The sequence below is a fragment of the Delphinapterus leucas genome, chromosome 3, assembly GCF_059928025.1.
Source record: "Delphinapterus leucas isolate spDelLeu-1000000601 "Yukka" chromosome 3, BTC_Dleu_Yukka2, whole genome shotgun sequence".
In the NCBI taxonomy this organism is placed as follows: domain Eukaryota; kingdom Metazoa; phylum Chordata; class Mammalia; order Artiodactyla; family Monodontidae; genus Delphinapterus; species Delphinapterus leucas.
In genome coordinates this window covers 63063916-63080361 of record NC_143131.1, presented here as the reverse complement: position 1 = coordinate 63080361, position 16446 = coordinate 63063916, and the positions used below count along the sequence as shown (strand labels likewise).

At 34.0% G+C, this 16446-nt stretch overlaps 1 protein-coding gene across 2 annotated transcripts in view; it reads left to right on the top strand.

The window, feature by feature from the left end:
* Positions 1-14901, top strand: part of AP3B1 (adaptor related protein complex 3 subunit beta 1) — a 276365-nt gene extending 261464 nt beyond the window's left edge. For both annotated transcript variants that reach the window (XM_089909045.1, XM_022594378.3), the window contains 2 exons: positions 2991-3129; positions 14184-14901. In XM_089909045.1, coding sequence (XP_089765171.1) covers positions 2991-3129; positions 14184-14337 — 293 coding nt within the window. In that variant the 3' untranslated portion in view covers positions 14338-14901. The remainder of the gene's footprint in view (positions 1-2990; positions 3130-14183) is intronic.
* Positions 14902-16446: the final 1545 nt, after the last annotated feature.

The following is a 16446-nucleotide window of genomic DNA, read 5'->3' as shown; positions in this document are numbered from 1 at the left end:
GGGCATATATTTCAAGACTCAAGAAATGTATTAAATGTATTAACTAGGATTTAACTGAAGAAATTATAATTAAAAACAGAAATATGGTTCTATTTTTATACAGATGTGCATATTTGAAAAGTGTATATAATATTAAATAAGAATACTTCTAACAGGTTGTACATATTAGATTAATATTTTTTAAACGGAAATGTTTTATTCCTAATATACAGCCTGCTCTATCACTTTTTCTCAGTTGTTGCATTTAGAGTTCCATGACCAAACATGCATTTTTATAAGGTTGGTAGTCAAAGTACTAAACAAAAGATTGGTTTATTGTATATTTTGAAGTTATCCAGAGTATTCAAATTATGAGCCTTAACCAGAAGCCATATTTTTTTCATTATTATGAGTTTTGAGCCTTGCAAAGTTAGTTCATGATCTAGCTCTGGGATGATTTCAGTACTATCAATAGGATCTCTGTTTTACTTTTAAAAATGTAATTGCATTTCTTGAAGCAGTTTTAATTGTAAGAGACCCAAGCCAACTGCTTATTCCAAATTTCCTCCTCTTATTCATTTTCTTCTTATGAATTAAATTGGAAATCTAAAACTTACAAGAAATTTTTAAAATTTTCTTTTCTTATTTTATTTACATTTTAGCAGTTAATTACAGCTGATTAACCTAAATTAAGTGCTGTCCAGTGCCTCACCAAAGTTAGGTAAATTCTAATGAAGCAACAACTTCTGTATCTGAGAATTTTAAAATATTTCTCCAGTAACTTTACCTTTATTATGCACGAGCAGGCTGTATAGTATTTGAAGTCTGTTTTTGTAGAAAAAACTTTTAATGATATCTTGGCATATTTTTCTTTCTCGTTAATTTAAGAATACCTGATATATTTTCATTTAGAAAAAATCTCTGGTTTAAGAAACCTAGAATGGCTACTTAATTTCATTATGATTTATACCTCCATCTTCTGGGTTGCTAGCTAGCAAGATGCTAATTCTTTAAATGGCCAGACATTCACTATTTTCTGGCCCTTAACCACCGCAGGCAATCATATTTGATGCCCCTTAATTAGAGCACCTTTTTTTCTTTCCAGGTTCTTTTTCCACCTCAGCAATCGAGACAATACATTTGCTTACCATGCTGCTCTCCTAAGTGTTCTTTTGCATGTAAATTAATCTTGATTCAGTTTACACTGTCATGCTGAGTGGTACAAATTGCCTATAACAATAAAACAGCATGAGTTAAAAATAAAGGGGGGTGGGAAGGCAGATTGAATGTGTGCCTTACTTGATAGCATGTTACTTTGCTTTATGCCAATACATTAGCTGGCGATAATGAATCTTCTGTTCTGAAAAGCATGGTTTAGTTGATTTTTTTTAATTTTACTTCAGTGGAGCAATACCTTGTCTCTTATAGACCAAGTTAGACAAACCATTAATGACAAGAGTGTTAAGGTTAAATATGAAGCAATGCATTCACTTCTCTGAGTGCTATCCATCTTTCCATTTACAGGAGCTTGACAAAAGTACTGGCTTTGTACAACATTTCCTTTAATTACAGGCGGAGGGAAACAGGCTTTTAACATAAACATAGTTGCATTCATTTATTCAGAAGTTGCTCTTCAATAGAGCTTAATGGAGGTTTAAATCCTAAATGAGTACACACATCTCTCAGCAGTGTTATGTCAGCAGCCACTGTGCTTTACTTAAAAGCAGTGTTTGCTTGTGTGGTTTTTAAAGCTTTTGCCTAATATTGAAGTTATACAGTCTAAGACAGAACATAGTGTCCCCGAGTTTGAAAGTGGCTAGTAAAAACTGTTCTTTGTTAAAAGCTAAGTAAGTCTTTTTACAGTGTTAGGCTTTAGTCTTCATGCTGCTAAATCATAGGGGTTTTAAAATGTTTCTGTTGTATTTGCAATAAATAACAAAATTAAATACATAATCCTAAAGGTGGAGGGCCTTTTGAAAACATAAAATCAGCTTTTACCATTTTCGTAAATTTTATAAACTATTGTACACATATCATATGTATCAAAAGATAATCATTTTTAGTAGATACCGTTAGGAGTCAATGACCTATATCACAGATCCAGATAGATGGCATTTATTATAACTATTTTGGTTTTTTTTAACCAGGTACTTAATTTCAGTATTTGTTCCAAGAGTTTGATATGTTATTGAATTTGTCCTTTGAACATTTGTATATAAGATTCTGATATTAATGGCATGCCTTGTGTTAATTCTATATGGTTTTTGTTCATGATTTTGCTTAACTTAGTTTCTTTCTTAAATATTATTTGAAATGTCTCTGGGATTTAAGTTTTTCCAATTTACATTGTTTCCTTTGTGTTCAAATGTTTTTGCTTCAGAAATTTCAGTTGTTTTTGTCAGTAACCATAGTTCCACTTACTAGGCAAACACTGTTATCACTAAGTGTAGCTTAGATACTTGTCTATGTTTTAGAACCACGTAACTGTTTGGTGACTTTCAGTCACTGTTGAGATAACTTTGATCCATTATATTGAGACCATTCATTGTGTAACGCTGCTAGTTATTCCAGAAACACTTTGATTTGTTCTGAAGCAGCATTCGGTAAGAGAGATCTTTGAATGAAAAGGAGAAGGAAAAAAAAAAACTCTTAAAAAGTAAAAACTTAATAGTTTATAAAGCCCAAATTAATTGTGTATATTTTAAAGGGAGTGAAATTGGAATTTTATCTTTGTGATTCTATGCTTTTATCAATCTTAGTATTTAAAATCAGGTTATTAAGAGTGATGTTTGACTGCATTTTTACACATTTTTCAACACAACGAGGATTTTAAAAAATTTTTTAATCAGTTGCAGTTCATTTTAATTTTATGAAAATTATCTTGTAAATTACATTCTGAAGTGGTATTTGTTCTCTTAAAAAGTTTTTAAATTTTGGCTATGAATTTTAAATTGTTTAATGTAATTTTCATAAAGAAATTAGTAAAAGGGAGCCGCCTTTTGCTCTTACAGGAATGCTAACGGGAATGAATGAAACTTCTACTGTAATTATTGCTGCACCGCAGAATTTCACTTCCTCTGTGATCCTTCAGAAGGTTGTAAACGTAGCCAACGTAGGTGTAGTCCCTTCTGGCCAAGATAATATACACAGGTAGGTTCACTGACACGTGATGTGGAGATAACTTGTCTACATGTATAAATCTATACTTTTCAATTCATAATTTTCCTTGAAAATAAAAACCCCTAAACATACATGTGCCCCTCCTTTTTTATGATGATACATTTGATTGATTGGTTTGGATTAAGGCCCTCTTCCCTATTTCATACAATCCTTAGTACACAGATATGGGCTTTCCTGAAAGATACAGATAGTATACCTGCATTTTATAGTAGCTTGGTGATTTGTAAAGGTACCTTGTGTGAGATATGGCTGAGAATTTCTTATTTCACCAGATTCAGTGAATTCCAGGAAGAACTGTTTTATAAAGCAATGGATTTGGACTTTTTTACTTGAAAAGGGGGAAGTTTGGGTATAGATTTCCTTTTGACAGCAATTCCCTAAGGCTGCTTCCAGTAATAAGGAGCTGCTAGACAACCAACATGGGGCCAAATGCAGCTTCTGTTTCTTAGGCCAGGAAATATCTTCACCACCAACCATCTAAAACATGAGGTCCACGTTATTTGTCCTTAAAAGTAACAGAAAATGTGATTAGTATGTGCCTTCTTTGTATCCTTATGAATGCTAGTGGCTTGAAATGAAAGTAAAATAATTACTCCTTAAATAAACATGCAGTTGTTACTTAGTCCTCTGTGAGTTTAAAGGAATTCATTGCAAACTATCTTTAATTCCTCTGCCATTCTACTGCCAATGGCATACTTCCACCATTACATTTAGGAAATAAATTGAAAATCAAAGAGAACGCTTTCAACCCTTTAAAAATGTATTTTCAAATTAATACAGGGGCAAGAGAGGCCCCATATAAAGAGTTCTGTGGGTGATCTGGATTTTTTTAGACTCAGTTCTGCCATTATTGGGCTTTATAACTTCTCCTTATGGGCTTTAAGTACCTCATCTGTTTGGAAATTGATGGCAGGGAAAGAAGGTGATTGAAATGAAATTCTGTTATCTATGGAAGAACATTGGACTTGACATCAGAAGAGCTGAGTTCAGGTCTTGATCTGCCATTACAGAGTTGCCTAACTTCATCTAATAATCATGACAGAATGAAAACTGCATGTACTAGTCAAAAATCAAATTTGCCTTGTGCCTTTTTTTTTTTTTTTTTTGCGAAGAGGAGGTCCTTAAGTAAGTTGCTCAAGAGATCTGATGCTTCCATTTTTTAATTTTTGATAAGCCCTATCTATCTCACATAGGTGGTGATAAAATAGTAAAATGGATATAAGGTCATCATATTGGTACTGCCATGCAAATATACACCTTATCTATCAGTTAGTGTTGGTCAATAGGGGAAAAAATGAACAAAAAGAAGGCTTTTAGTAAAAATGTTTGGTTCTAAGTCTTCCTTGTTTTGTTTTCTGCTTTAAATACTTTTTTTCACTTTCCTGAGTGATTTTCTTCAGCAGAAGTTGTTCTGTTTTATTTATGGATCCTTTGAATTATTGAAATTACTAAAACACCAAAATATTGTACATCAACTTTAACTTTTAGCTTATGCTGTATGAAATTTTACCTGACACATCTAGTATCCAGCAATACTTCCGTCTTATTTTAATATGTTCCTTTGTAGTAGACAAAACAACATAGGGTAACCCTTGTTTATGTTGGAACTTCTAATTAAGTTTTTGTTTTGCTTTGTATGCGGGTTTTTAACTTTTCTGAAAGCAATGACAGTGTTCCAGGTTTTTGTTTCTTAGAAGAAAATAGCCAGATTACCTTCTCAAAACCAACTGATATGAAAGCCATTTTCCTATTGGGAAAAAGACTAATAAGTAAGACACTTAGCACAGTTGTATAATTCTTATTAAAGCATAAAGTTTGCCTATAACTTGTCTTGGTGGTTTAGAACTTAATGCCTGTTCACAGGATTAAGTTACAGTCAATTCTCAATTATCCATACCAGTGCAGGGGAGACACACAACTAGGAACCATTTCTATCTGCCTTTGGAGTGCAGAGTTTGCACTTATACTTAATGGCCATGGTCCTCATACACTTCTGCAATGTGTTGACACTTTTCCAGTCCAGCCTTATCACAGTGGCCTGGTATTTGGCTCTGTAACTTGGTGAAGGAGCCGAAAGTGAATAAAATGCCTATATATAATTCTAAATAGGCTGTGCTATCTTAACTTGCCTCACAAGTCTCATTGTACTTATTGAAAATGTTTTACATTTGCTTTTTTTATAGTAAGGTATGGCTATAATAATGTTTTAAATTTTAGAAGGCTTCCAGTAAATACCTAGAGTTATTTGTAGTTTTCATACAGATACTGACAAAAATTACTATCCCACAAATGTAACATTTTTTGCCATTCTTTTATGCTCAGTAAGTTAAAACTGACATAAACAGTTGGTAGTACAGTCTGTACCAATAGCTTTCTTAATTTCATTTAAAATGAAATAGCAATTACTGTTTATAATAACAAAAATTAACCGTTTACCACTTTATTGAATTGTATTAATGTTTTTGACAGTGTTCAGTAGGGGATTACCCTGTGGGATGAATGAGTTTATATATCTAAGCCTTTATATTATTTAATTGTTAGTAATAAAATTGAAATCTCTATGAGATTTTTGAATGACTTCTCTATTCTTCTGTGGTAGTTGCTTTTTTGAGTTTATGAAAAATAGGACCCAAACCATTATTTATTAATGGTAATCTTTTTAATAAAAAAACAATAAGCTTGGAAAGCATTTTGACCATTAGTATTTTAAGAAATTAAAATTTTCAGTACAATAAATTATTCTTGGCTGGCCTACCTATGTTCTATTTAACTTTTCAGGATCTTTCATTTCTGAGAGGACTTTTTAATTAGCATTAGAATATTCTTTCTGACCAATGAATTAAGTTCCCATTGTCTAGTTTTAGGATAATTTATTCCTACTACTCTTTACAATATGAATATTTTTTACATTAAATACCAAGTTAAAAAGTATTTAACATAAGAATTAGCTAAGAAAAAGTGAATCTTCATTAATATGTAGAAGTGTGTAACAGTATAAAGTAGAAATTTTAATTGAATACGTAAGAGAAGATGGTTCCTAACACATTAGCAGCAAATACCTCCATTAAGAAAAAGTCAGTTAAAGGAGCACAAGTTTTATGGAATTCAATTCAAAAACCAGGAGCATTTTCAGCGTAGTTAACCGGTTTCAAAGATCAGTTGAGAAAGTAGAACTACTTTCAGATTATGTGACATTTAGTTTTGATTTTCTAAATGAACCATAGAATCAGAAAGCCAACCAGTATACTATTGAAAGACTTAATTTTATCTTCATTTCTGTGGTATGTACTTACTGGTTGAAAAAGCTGCTCTTTGAGAACAAAACCATCTTATTGAGATCTACAGAGTTATGGTCATTGTGCCAATCTGCTGTTTTCCAAATTACAGTTACCACATGATAAGGGGTAATAGAGAAGTCAGAATCAAAAAAACCATAAAAGGCATTTATTAAATATATAGCCGAACATCTTCATGTCCTATGTTAGATACTCACATATAAGAATGTGAGACACTGTGAAAGTCTTAAAACACATTATTTAAAACAATATTAATAGAGTATATACAAAGGGCAGAATGAACAACAGTAAACCAGTATATGAATAGACGGAAAAGTTAAAAGGTGAAGATTTTATGTGTTTTAGGGGAGGTTAGAGAGACTAGCATTGGAAATCCTAGGTTTATCCCGGGCCAGAAAAAATTTCTTGCGTCCCTCCAAGAAAGAAATTAAGTGTTTTTGAAGGAGATTCGTATTCAATAGTGTAGAAACTGAGGCGCGTTTGCTTTAATTACATTGCTTGTCCTCTGATAAACTAATGAATAAAAATGACCAAAATGCAGAAGCCAAAAAATCTATACCTTCAAAATCTCTAACGTTGTTCTGTATAAAAGAACTATGTGGGAGTTTGTGTAAAACTCAGATTCAGGACTGCTGGGGCAGGACCCAGTATTCCAAGTGGTTGCAGGTAAGTGTTCCAAAAGTTCATAGTTAATGCCAGCCACATGGCATATTTTAAAATATATTTTTCTGTGTTTATGTTTCTTTTTTACAGGTTAGTCATTCAGGAACATCAGTAGACAAGATGTTTGATTTAGGTTTTTCTTCTTTTTATCCAGTGTGTTCCAGCCAAGAAAGTCTGTTGTTACCTAGAGTAGCACGTTACAGTGGTAGCTCTGAAACAGTCTTAGACCATAAGTAAAAGTTTGCCTTTCAGCAGTCTCAACATTTTACATTTTAACCCAGTTTCAGGAATTCTGACATTCATATACAGTAGTATTGTTAAAAACAGTTGTCATACAACCTACTCACTTTTCCCTTTCATGAACAACAAATTGACCTTATAAGGGGTGCTATTTGAGTGAAAACAGAAAGCCATGTCTCTGCCACGAATCTATTTTAGTTCTTACCTTATTCAGTAAGACCTTAGGACAGCTTTCATTAACTTGTATTCAGTACTTACGTTCTTTTTTTCCCCCTGTATATCGTAATCTATGGTTTGGATTTTGTTTATCCTGTCACTTTTTTAATTTGCAAATTTTGAACATATACAACCTGTGAATAATTACAATCCTTATAGAGTAAATGTTGTTTTACTGTTGTTACTTAGGTCCTTAACTATTAGAAAAATCAGGTGTTGTGAATGGAACTGTGAATCCGTGGCAACCTAGTAGCCAACTTTTTAATTTATCAACACATTTAAAGACAGTTTATTGTTTTAGGATTAAAATAAATTTTTTTTTACTTAAAGTAGTTGTAAAGAACAACTTATTTCATTTCTAGTCCTTAAACTCATCCAGTGAATCACTGTTGTATACATGTTTATGGTTATTAATAGGGGAAATACTGGTATATACCATTGTTTCTATCCTAAAATATCTACATTGTGTAACTCCTTCATTCAATATTTTTTGAAGACCTTTGTGACAGATTTTGTTGCTGCTGGGGTTAGAAACATGAATGACATAATTACTTCTTGGTGGGAGTCTTTGATATTTTCCTTTTTTTGGTTCTTAGGTTGATCACCCTTTGGGTTATTGTTTTTGTTTGCTAGCTGTTTTATTTCTTTTCCCCTGATAACTGTGGAATAGTTAAATACTGGGTAATTTTGAAGGACCATAATGGATAAGAATGACATTTGATGGCTTGGTGCCCTAATTTTATAAGCCTGATACTGTAGTCACCATACTTCATCTGTCTTAAAACAAAAGTTTGTACAAACAGTTGTTAATATAAAGATGCCAGGCTTCAGTCTTTTCTATAATATGACAAATTGGAGAGAATGTCCAGTGGTTAGGACTTGGCACTTTCACTGCAGAGGGCCCGGGGTTCAATCCCTGGTCAGGGAACTAAGATCCCCACAAGCCACGTGTCACAGCCAAAAAACAAACAAACAAATAAACAGACAAAAAACAAATTGGCATCTCAAACCAGGGCTGAGATTTGTGGAACCTATTTCGTGATCAGAGTTTTTCTCACATTGGTGGTTGTCCACTAGAGGGCAGCACTGATTTTTTATCTGACTGCTTTGATCTCTGCAGGCTCTGAGCAGCAACTCATTGAAAAGCAAATGTGGACCTCTAATTTTTACACAGAAGGCGGCGTATTTGGATATTTCAGAAATAACCAAACTGCAGTTGATTTTTGCTTTAAAACATTGTATATTTAAATTTTATTTAATTCCACTGTTTGTGAAGTAATATTCTACAATGCAACAATTTTACAAATAGGAATATATAAATGTTTTCATGTAAAAATGAAAGAAAGGTATTCTTGATGATTTTCCTTCTGGGTTGACAATTTTATAAGGAATCAAAGAGAATGGGGTAAGAATTTATTTGTTTTACTCTCTGGTTTTCTGTTAAGTCCCATCCCACCCCACCCGCACCAAACAGACAAACCAAAAATGCTCTGGAATAACTGGAATGTTTCGTATCTCCTTTGAGCAAGCACTTAGATTTTCTTAGCTTTCCTGTATAAAGAGAATGCATCGTTGACAAGATAGTGTAGGGAATCACTTTTTATACCAATTCTAAAGATTAGAATAGAAAATAGAGAGTCCTAAATTCTGATGGTAGCTTATTTTTTGTTTTAACTATTCTAATCAGAATGTTAAAGGAAAACTACAATATTGCTGGCTTTTTTAAAAATAATAGGGAAAAATACATTGCTTTGGATAAATTCTCTAAACTTGAACCACGTGTAAATATTTTCTTAATATTAATTCAATAGTGTAATGAGCTTAACTTCAAAATACACTTTTATAGTCAGCGAAATGGGATTTTTTTACAACTTACAAATTCTCTGCCTTTTGAAAATGTTATGCTGTATTAACTCAAAATTATAAGGGTTTATCATTTTAAATCCTTTGGAAAATAATACTCCAAATCAACATGCTTTGGTATTCGATGTTAGGAGGCTTATTCAAACCAGTATTTCTTACGTATAGTCATTGTGCGACTTCATCACACATTTGTCAACTAATTATTTTTATATAGCTAGGGCAGGGCACTGCATCTTGTGATCGTCTTTCTTACTAATAGGATTCTGTCTGCTTCAGCAGACAGTAATTGAAGGCTTCATGTACAGAGTGGGAAAAAAAAAAGTTTTAGCCTGAGTGGGCCATTGTCACAGCTCCTGGTAACCAGTAGAACAGAAAACACAAGAAAATTGAACTCAGAATAGAAAAATCAGAAACCAGGAAGACTATCCAAGAGAAGAAAAAGCATGTCTTTGAGCTGTTGCATTAAGTGTAGCAAATATGATTCTGCGTAAAAAAGTTTTATGTTTCTGAATACCCTGGAGATTGATGCAGCCTCTCAGATAAATATTTTTTAATTCATGTTGTTCTATCAACATTTCAGTTATTAAAACAGCTGAGTTGTAGGATTCTTTTCCTTCCAACAAAGAGCATTTAAGGTCCATAGGCATTTTCCTACAAATCTAAAAGAAGTATGGTTTAAGTGCATGAAGGAGTAAGTCCGTGCATCGTAAATAATATATTTGTTCAAAATTGTTCAAAATTCATTGTCGTTATTAGACCTGTTCTCATAATTTTGTCAGTAGTTAAAACAAATTAACTTTTTTAGAAGAGTAGTACATACTTTGATTTAGGTTTGGCAACCACCTTATTTCATCTTTTTCTTTAAATCTTAGGAATTCTTATGGACTTCAAAGATTAAATGTCAATTGTTAGAGACAATAGACAAAAAGACATTTAACAAGATGAAATACAAATATATCCAGTTTTACCTTCTCGGTTGGTGATTAGAAACAGTGAGTGCTTGGTGGTAGAATGAAAATGAAAAATTATGAAAAATACCTAGCTGGTATCCTTTTAATAACATGGAGCCCATCTTACATAGGCAATACATCTGTAACTGTCATCCACTTATTTGTTCTCTCATCTGTGGTGTTACTGGTGTTTGAGGTTGGTTGGTCTCCCAGTCGTCGCTCCCTACATTACAGCTCCATTCAAGGTTTTGTATTTTTCATTGCTGGTGTCTCTTTTGAAGGAGTGGGGGTGGGGAATGTTTGTTTATTTTGTTTAATCTTTAAAGGCAGAACTTTAAAATGTGTTGTGACAAAGCATCAAGTCAAGATGCTTTGAATTACAGAATATTACAAATCAGGTACACAACTTTTGAAGAGAAAAATCTTCCTTCTTAAAGTTTCTGGAACAATAATAGATTATATGCATATTAGGTAAATAAGAAAAACCTTAATTTACCTGTTGACAGATAAAAAACAAATATTAAGAGGGCATTTTGCATGTATTAAGAGAATGTGTGCGATCTAGAATCAGAAAGCTTGGGTTCAAATTCCTGCTCAACCATTCACTAGCTATGTGTCCCTGAGCGAGTTTCTCAATGTCTTTGGGCCTCAGTTTTCCTCACCTACAAATTGATCTGACTCAGAATCAAATGAAATAATGCAAGTGAAGTACTTAGTACCCAGTGCACACAGCATTTAATAAATGATAGCTGCTATTATCATTACAGTGATCAAAAACTTCACAGGTTTTCTGGAAAAAAAATTGTCACAGTGCGATCTTAGTTTGAGGCCAAGTACAAAGGTTCTTAGGTCCGCCATTAAATTTAGTATGCAGGTATTTGACCCAAGCTGTCTTTATAATCAGTGTTTCTTACATCCCAAAGCTAGCTATTTGTTATTTACTAACTAGTACTCTTTCCATAACTATCTTTTAAATGTATGTTAAAGCATCGCCTGTTTGGAAGTTAAATGATTAATAAATTTGGGGGGGAGGGGGTGGCTTCTGCTTTCATGGACCAAAACAAACCAATTGTAATCATGCTGTGTTCCAATTAAATACATCCTTTTTGAACTGTGAAATGAGAATGTCAGAACATCTGATCTTCTGGTCTTCTGCTTTAAAACATTGCTTCTATCATTTGCGCCCATTAGAACATACAGACCTAGTTAAAAGGCTTTCACACCAGGTAACAGATTTTATTGCTAGGATGATTCGCTTAGCGTGTTTCCACTGCAGTGTAAGCAAATGCCTCTTGTGTGCCCCTATTCTTGCCAGTATTGAGAATTTTGTGGTATTAGGATTTTTAAAACAGGTACAAGACACTAGTTTTAATCTCCGTAAACATACTGACATCAAAATTGACATTTGTCTCTGCTGAGTTTATATTATTGTTACATCAACCCTAAGTTTTAATAGAAAAGAGATAAAGTGTGCCTTGGGGCTGTGCAACCCTGACAGTCAACAGTCAGTAGGAACTTTTGCGTTCCTTTTCAGACACAGTCTTCTTCTCCGTGTTCCCAAGGCACAAGTGTTAAGTAAATAAAGACTATCATTGACATAATGATAACCCTGTCAGAAATAGGGACCTCTGCTGAAATATTTGTTGAATGAAGATTTGGTGATGACCACATCTGTGGGGAAAGTTGCATAAATGGGTGAGACAATAGAGCCACCTAGTATCTATCATCTGGTGACATGGTTTAACACAAATACAGAAACAGGGTTCTCCTATGAAGCAGAAGAACCTCGAAAATTTGGACAAAAGAAATGCAGAAACCTGCAAGGGGTGACAGAAAAGAGAGGTCATTTCAGGGCTGGTGATCTTGTGTTCTCTCAAAGAGGCGGCTGAGTTGCCCAGTTCCTAATCTCGTGTATGGGCGTCTAAAGAGCAAATGGGTATGTATGTCCAGAGCTTTATAAAACCTCTTTAAAAACATTGGTATGATTTCTGTTCCTAAACTGGCTCTACTTATAGTTGCTTCTCTCAGTGGAAAAACTGCTCTATCGGATTCCTTAAAAGTCTTCAGCATGTTTGGAGAGAGTACACAGATAAATGTCTACGAAGGTTTCTAACACACTTTGTCTACCACCCATTAGCTAACATCTTTAAACACGACTTAAAAGTGTTGATAATATTTTCATCTTAGTAAAATTAGCATATTTGTCTTGCTTTTGATGCATTATTCTAATTATTGTTGGAAAATTGATTTTCATGATTCTATTTAGGCCAAAAATGGCTTGTTAGGTCCCCACACAAAAAAAAAAAAAAAAAAAAGAAAAGAAAAAGAAAGAAAGAATCTAATATGTTATGAGATTTTGATGTCATTTTTTTAAAAAAACTCAAAAAAGAAATTACTTTTCATTTAAAGAGAATCTGCTTCCTGCTTAAGTGGCTAATATTTTAATTAAGTCAGGAGTGAAGTTTTTCTGAGTGTCTCCTGATAAACTCCCTCTTTTATGTTGATGGTAATTAAACAGATCCCCGAGGACGCCGTGGGCTCTGTGCAAGGCCCATGCTAATTGTCAGACATGAGACACTGACCAGTTGGTTGGCTCTTGAATAGGCCACAGCACGCTGTCAGCGCAGCGGTCTGATTTTTATGTATTGTGAGCTGCTGTCAGGGCTAACTGGGTGCCATTGTGGCTGAAGATGTCGCGCAGATTGAGGCAGATGGCTCAGATTCAGACACGTGTCCTCCAGAAAGGGGAAAGGGGATCGGCCCTGCAGAGTGGGGTCACAGCAGGTCACAGACCTGCTCTACACTTGCTAGTGTTTTCAAAAGCTCATGCGCAGCAACTTTGTTTTTCTCCAGTCATCCCTGCAAGCAAACCCCGTCCCCCCCCGTCCCCCCAAAAGTGTGGAACATGCTCTACGTGGAAAATGGAGGCCTAGGAGGGGACCACCCTCTTCCCGTCTCTGGGGCTCAACTGTGCAGGCAGAATGAATTAGCAGGATTGACAGAAGTTCATTGTGCCTCCAACGGCTTTGCAGTCAATTGCAGTGCTTAAAAGGCTAGTTTTGCTTTTAATTTCATGTAATTAGTAGGTTCTTCGTGTCTCGGAATTTAGTAATGGAGCCTTAGACCTCAAGTTTCCTCTTTTACATTCTAAAGCAGAAAGAAGATCTAACGTTATGAACGTTAAAAAAAATACAAGCGGAGGGAGCAGGGTGTTGCACTTGGCTCTCACGTGATTTTGTTACATGTCATCAACATTAGAGATTGAAGTTGAATATTTAACATGTCTGAATTCATTGAAACTTATGAAGAGTTTATAATGCACACAAAATTAATGTCTTGCATAATCATTTTCAGATATGAGGAATTAAAAGTTCAAGCTCTTTGAGAAAGGTACCTTTTTCTTAACATGTTTTAAAGATAAAAATAGAGTGGTTTATTTTAAATGGCGCTATGCATGGTGAAATGTTAAATATCAAATGAATAAATGATTCCCAAATATGTAGTAATAGAGAATTATTCACATGCATCTATTGGTCAAACTAATAAGTAAAATAGAACTCCTTTTTCTGTTCTGTTCCAAAGATACACTGAAATTACCTGCTTGTGGTAAGCATGGTGCTGGGCAGTTTATTGATTTTTCAGAAGAATGCTTGGCTTTGGGTTTTTGGCAGTAGGGAACCTGTAATAAATTATTGAGAAAAAAACGAGTTATTTTAAACCTATTTGAATGTATGCTGTCTCCTTCTTTCCCCTCATGATAAAAGGTCTCTCGCATTTTTTTTTTTTTTTCTTCCAGGTTTGCAGCTAAAACTGTGCACAGTGGGTCATTGATGCTAGTCACGGTGGAACTGAAGGAAGGCTCTACAGCCCAGCTTATCATAAACACTGAGAAAACTGTGATTGGTTCTCTTCTGCTGCGGGAGCTGAAGCCTGTCCTGTCCCAGGGGTAACCTGCTCACATCTGGACTTCAGAATCTGGCACACAACAAAAGTGCCTGGCATCCACTACTGCTGCCTTTCATTTATAATAATAGCCCTTCCATCTGGCAGTGGGGGAAGAATACACTCTGGACATTCTTGTCTCCTGCTTTAGAATGCTAGTGTGTATCTATCATGTATGCAGTACTTTCCCCCTTTTCGCTTTGCTAACCAAAGAACATATATTTTACTGTCAGTGATCTCAACTCCTAAATCCATGTGGCATTTTCTCTGTCCTGCTACTCCTGGCCTTGTCGGCTCCCTTCTCTTTTTCAACAATGATGGACATGAATTAGATACTTAAAGTTCATTGTAAATCATCTTACCTCTCGCAGGAAGCAAAAATTAGCCTAGAAATAGTATAAATGGCCTCTCAGCTTGGTATGTGAAAATGGGATAGCATACTTTTTTAGAATTAAATTCAAAAGCAACGATTTATCTGTAAAATTTTGTTCTATGAATTTCCTGGTGTTGTAACTGGTCATCATGAAATTATCTCTGAATAATAAGATAAATAAACTAGCACCTGAATAACATTTGTCTTTGCATTTTTAATGAGAAATTGTTTATAATCCGTAAGTTCATATGCTGAGGTTTCCTTAAAATAAATATTTTGAGTGTTATATAATGCAGAGAAACAATGGGGTTTAGTTAGTGAAAGAAAAACTGCTTTCAAACCAGGAAGATTTTCTACTTATGTCATAGTTAACTTCAAGAAAAAAGTTGATATGTTTAATAAGAAAAATAAAAATCTTCATGTCTCTTTATGTACAATTTTGATCTCTTAGTAGAGATCTGATTACAAGGCCTATTACAACTACTGAAGAAATTCTTTGAAACTCATTGTTTCTTTACAAATCTCGATGCCCAACTTTGATGGACTGATGCCTTTGGAAACTAACTAATATAAACTAAATGATAGAAATCTTAAAAACTAGTTATATGATCAACATTTTAGCACTTTGCCCTAGAGTATTTTATTGCTAACTTAGGCAAGGTACTGTTTTTATTGATTGTTCTATAATCAGAAAACTTCTTCCTAATACTTTTAAAAGTTGAAATTGTATTTATCTTTCTGATACACGCTAATAATAGGCTCTAAGACAGTTCCCTTTGTATAGAGCCACATAATGATTTTTTGAAAGTAAAAAAGAAAGGTACATTGATTGAAACATTGTAGAACATATATAAAGAGTAAAGAAAAACAGAAAAAAACATTCTTGGAACATTCGGACTGTAAAAAATTATTTAGATTTTTAAGTTTGTGAGCTGGAGAGAGCAAACAAGCTTGTTAAAATTTCCTGCTCCTGAAATGCAGCAGTTACTCTGCGGGAGGTATTACTGAGGCAGGCACATGTTCTTCTTCACTCTGGAGAAACGTATACTGGGATAGTACTCACGCCAAGAAGCACCTCTGTAATTGCAGCCCTTTGGCATTTCCATTATTAACCCTATTTCTTAGGGCTTTACAACTTCGGATTTTTAAGTCAATAACTTTTTGAAACACTGTAAAGAATTTGACAGGCTAAATACTTATTTTCTGAAAAACGTATTTGGACTTACTGTCATCAAAGCAGAGGGGAAAATGCATATTGTGATGTAGAGATTTTTATTTTCCTTAAATTGGGGCACTCATCTTTAAAAATAGATCACGCATTTGTCTGTTTTTTAAAGCTAAGAAAATTTCAGTAGGATTTTACCTTTGAATAAGATAGTAATTTTGACTGCTAATTTTTAGATTTAAAATGTGTATTAAGTTAATATGTTGTGGTATGCTAACAGTTGAAACCACTTGAATATCAGTAGCTTATTATCATTAAAATATTTTTTCCCATAAGTGAAATTAGAGAAATGACCACAGTCCTAAGTTTAAGGTTTAGGGTTTTTTACCTTTCTTTGGTACAGTGATTCAGAGTTCCTGGCCTCATGTTTTCCTTTAACATTATCATAATCCATGATTATCTTTTAAATTGTTCCATTGAGTCAGGTTAGTCAATGTTGCATTCTTAATTCCAGCTATAGGTTTTCATTTTAATGCCCACTTAATGGGACATTATATGTACACCAAACTTGAAGAATGG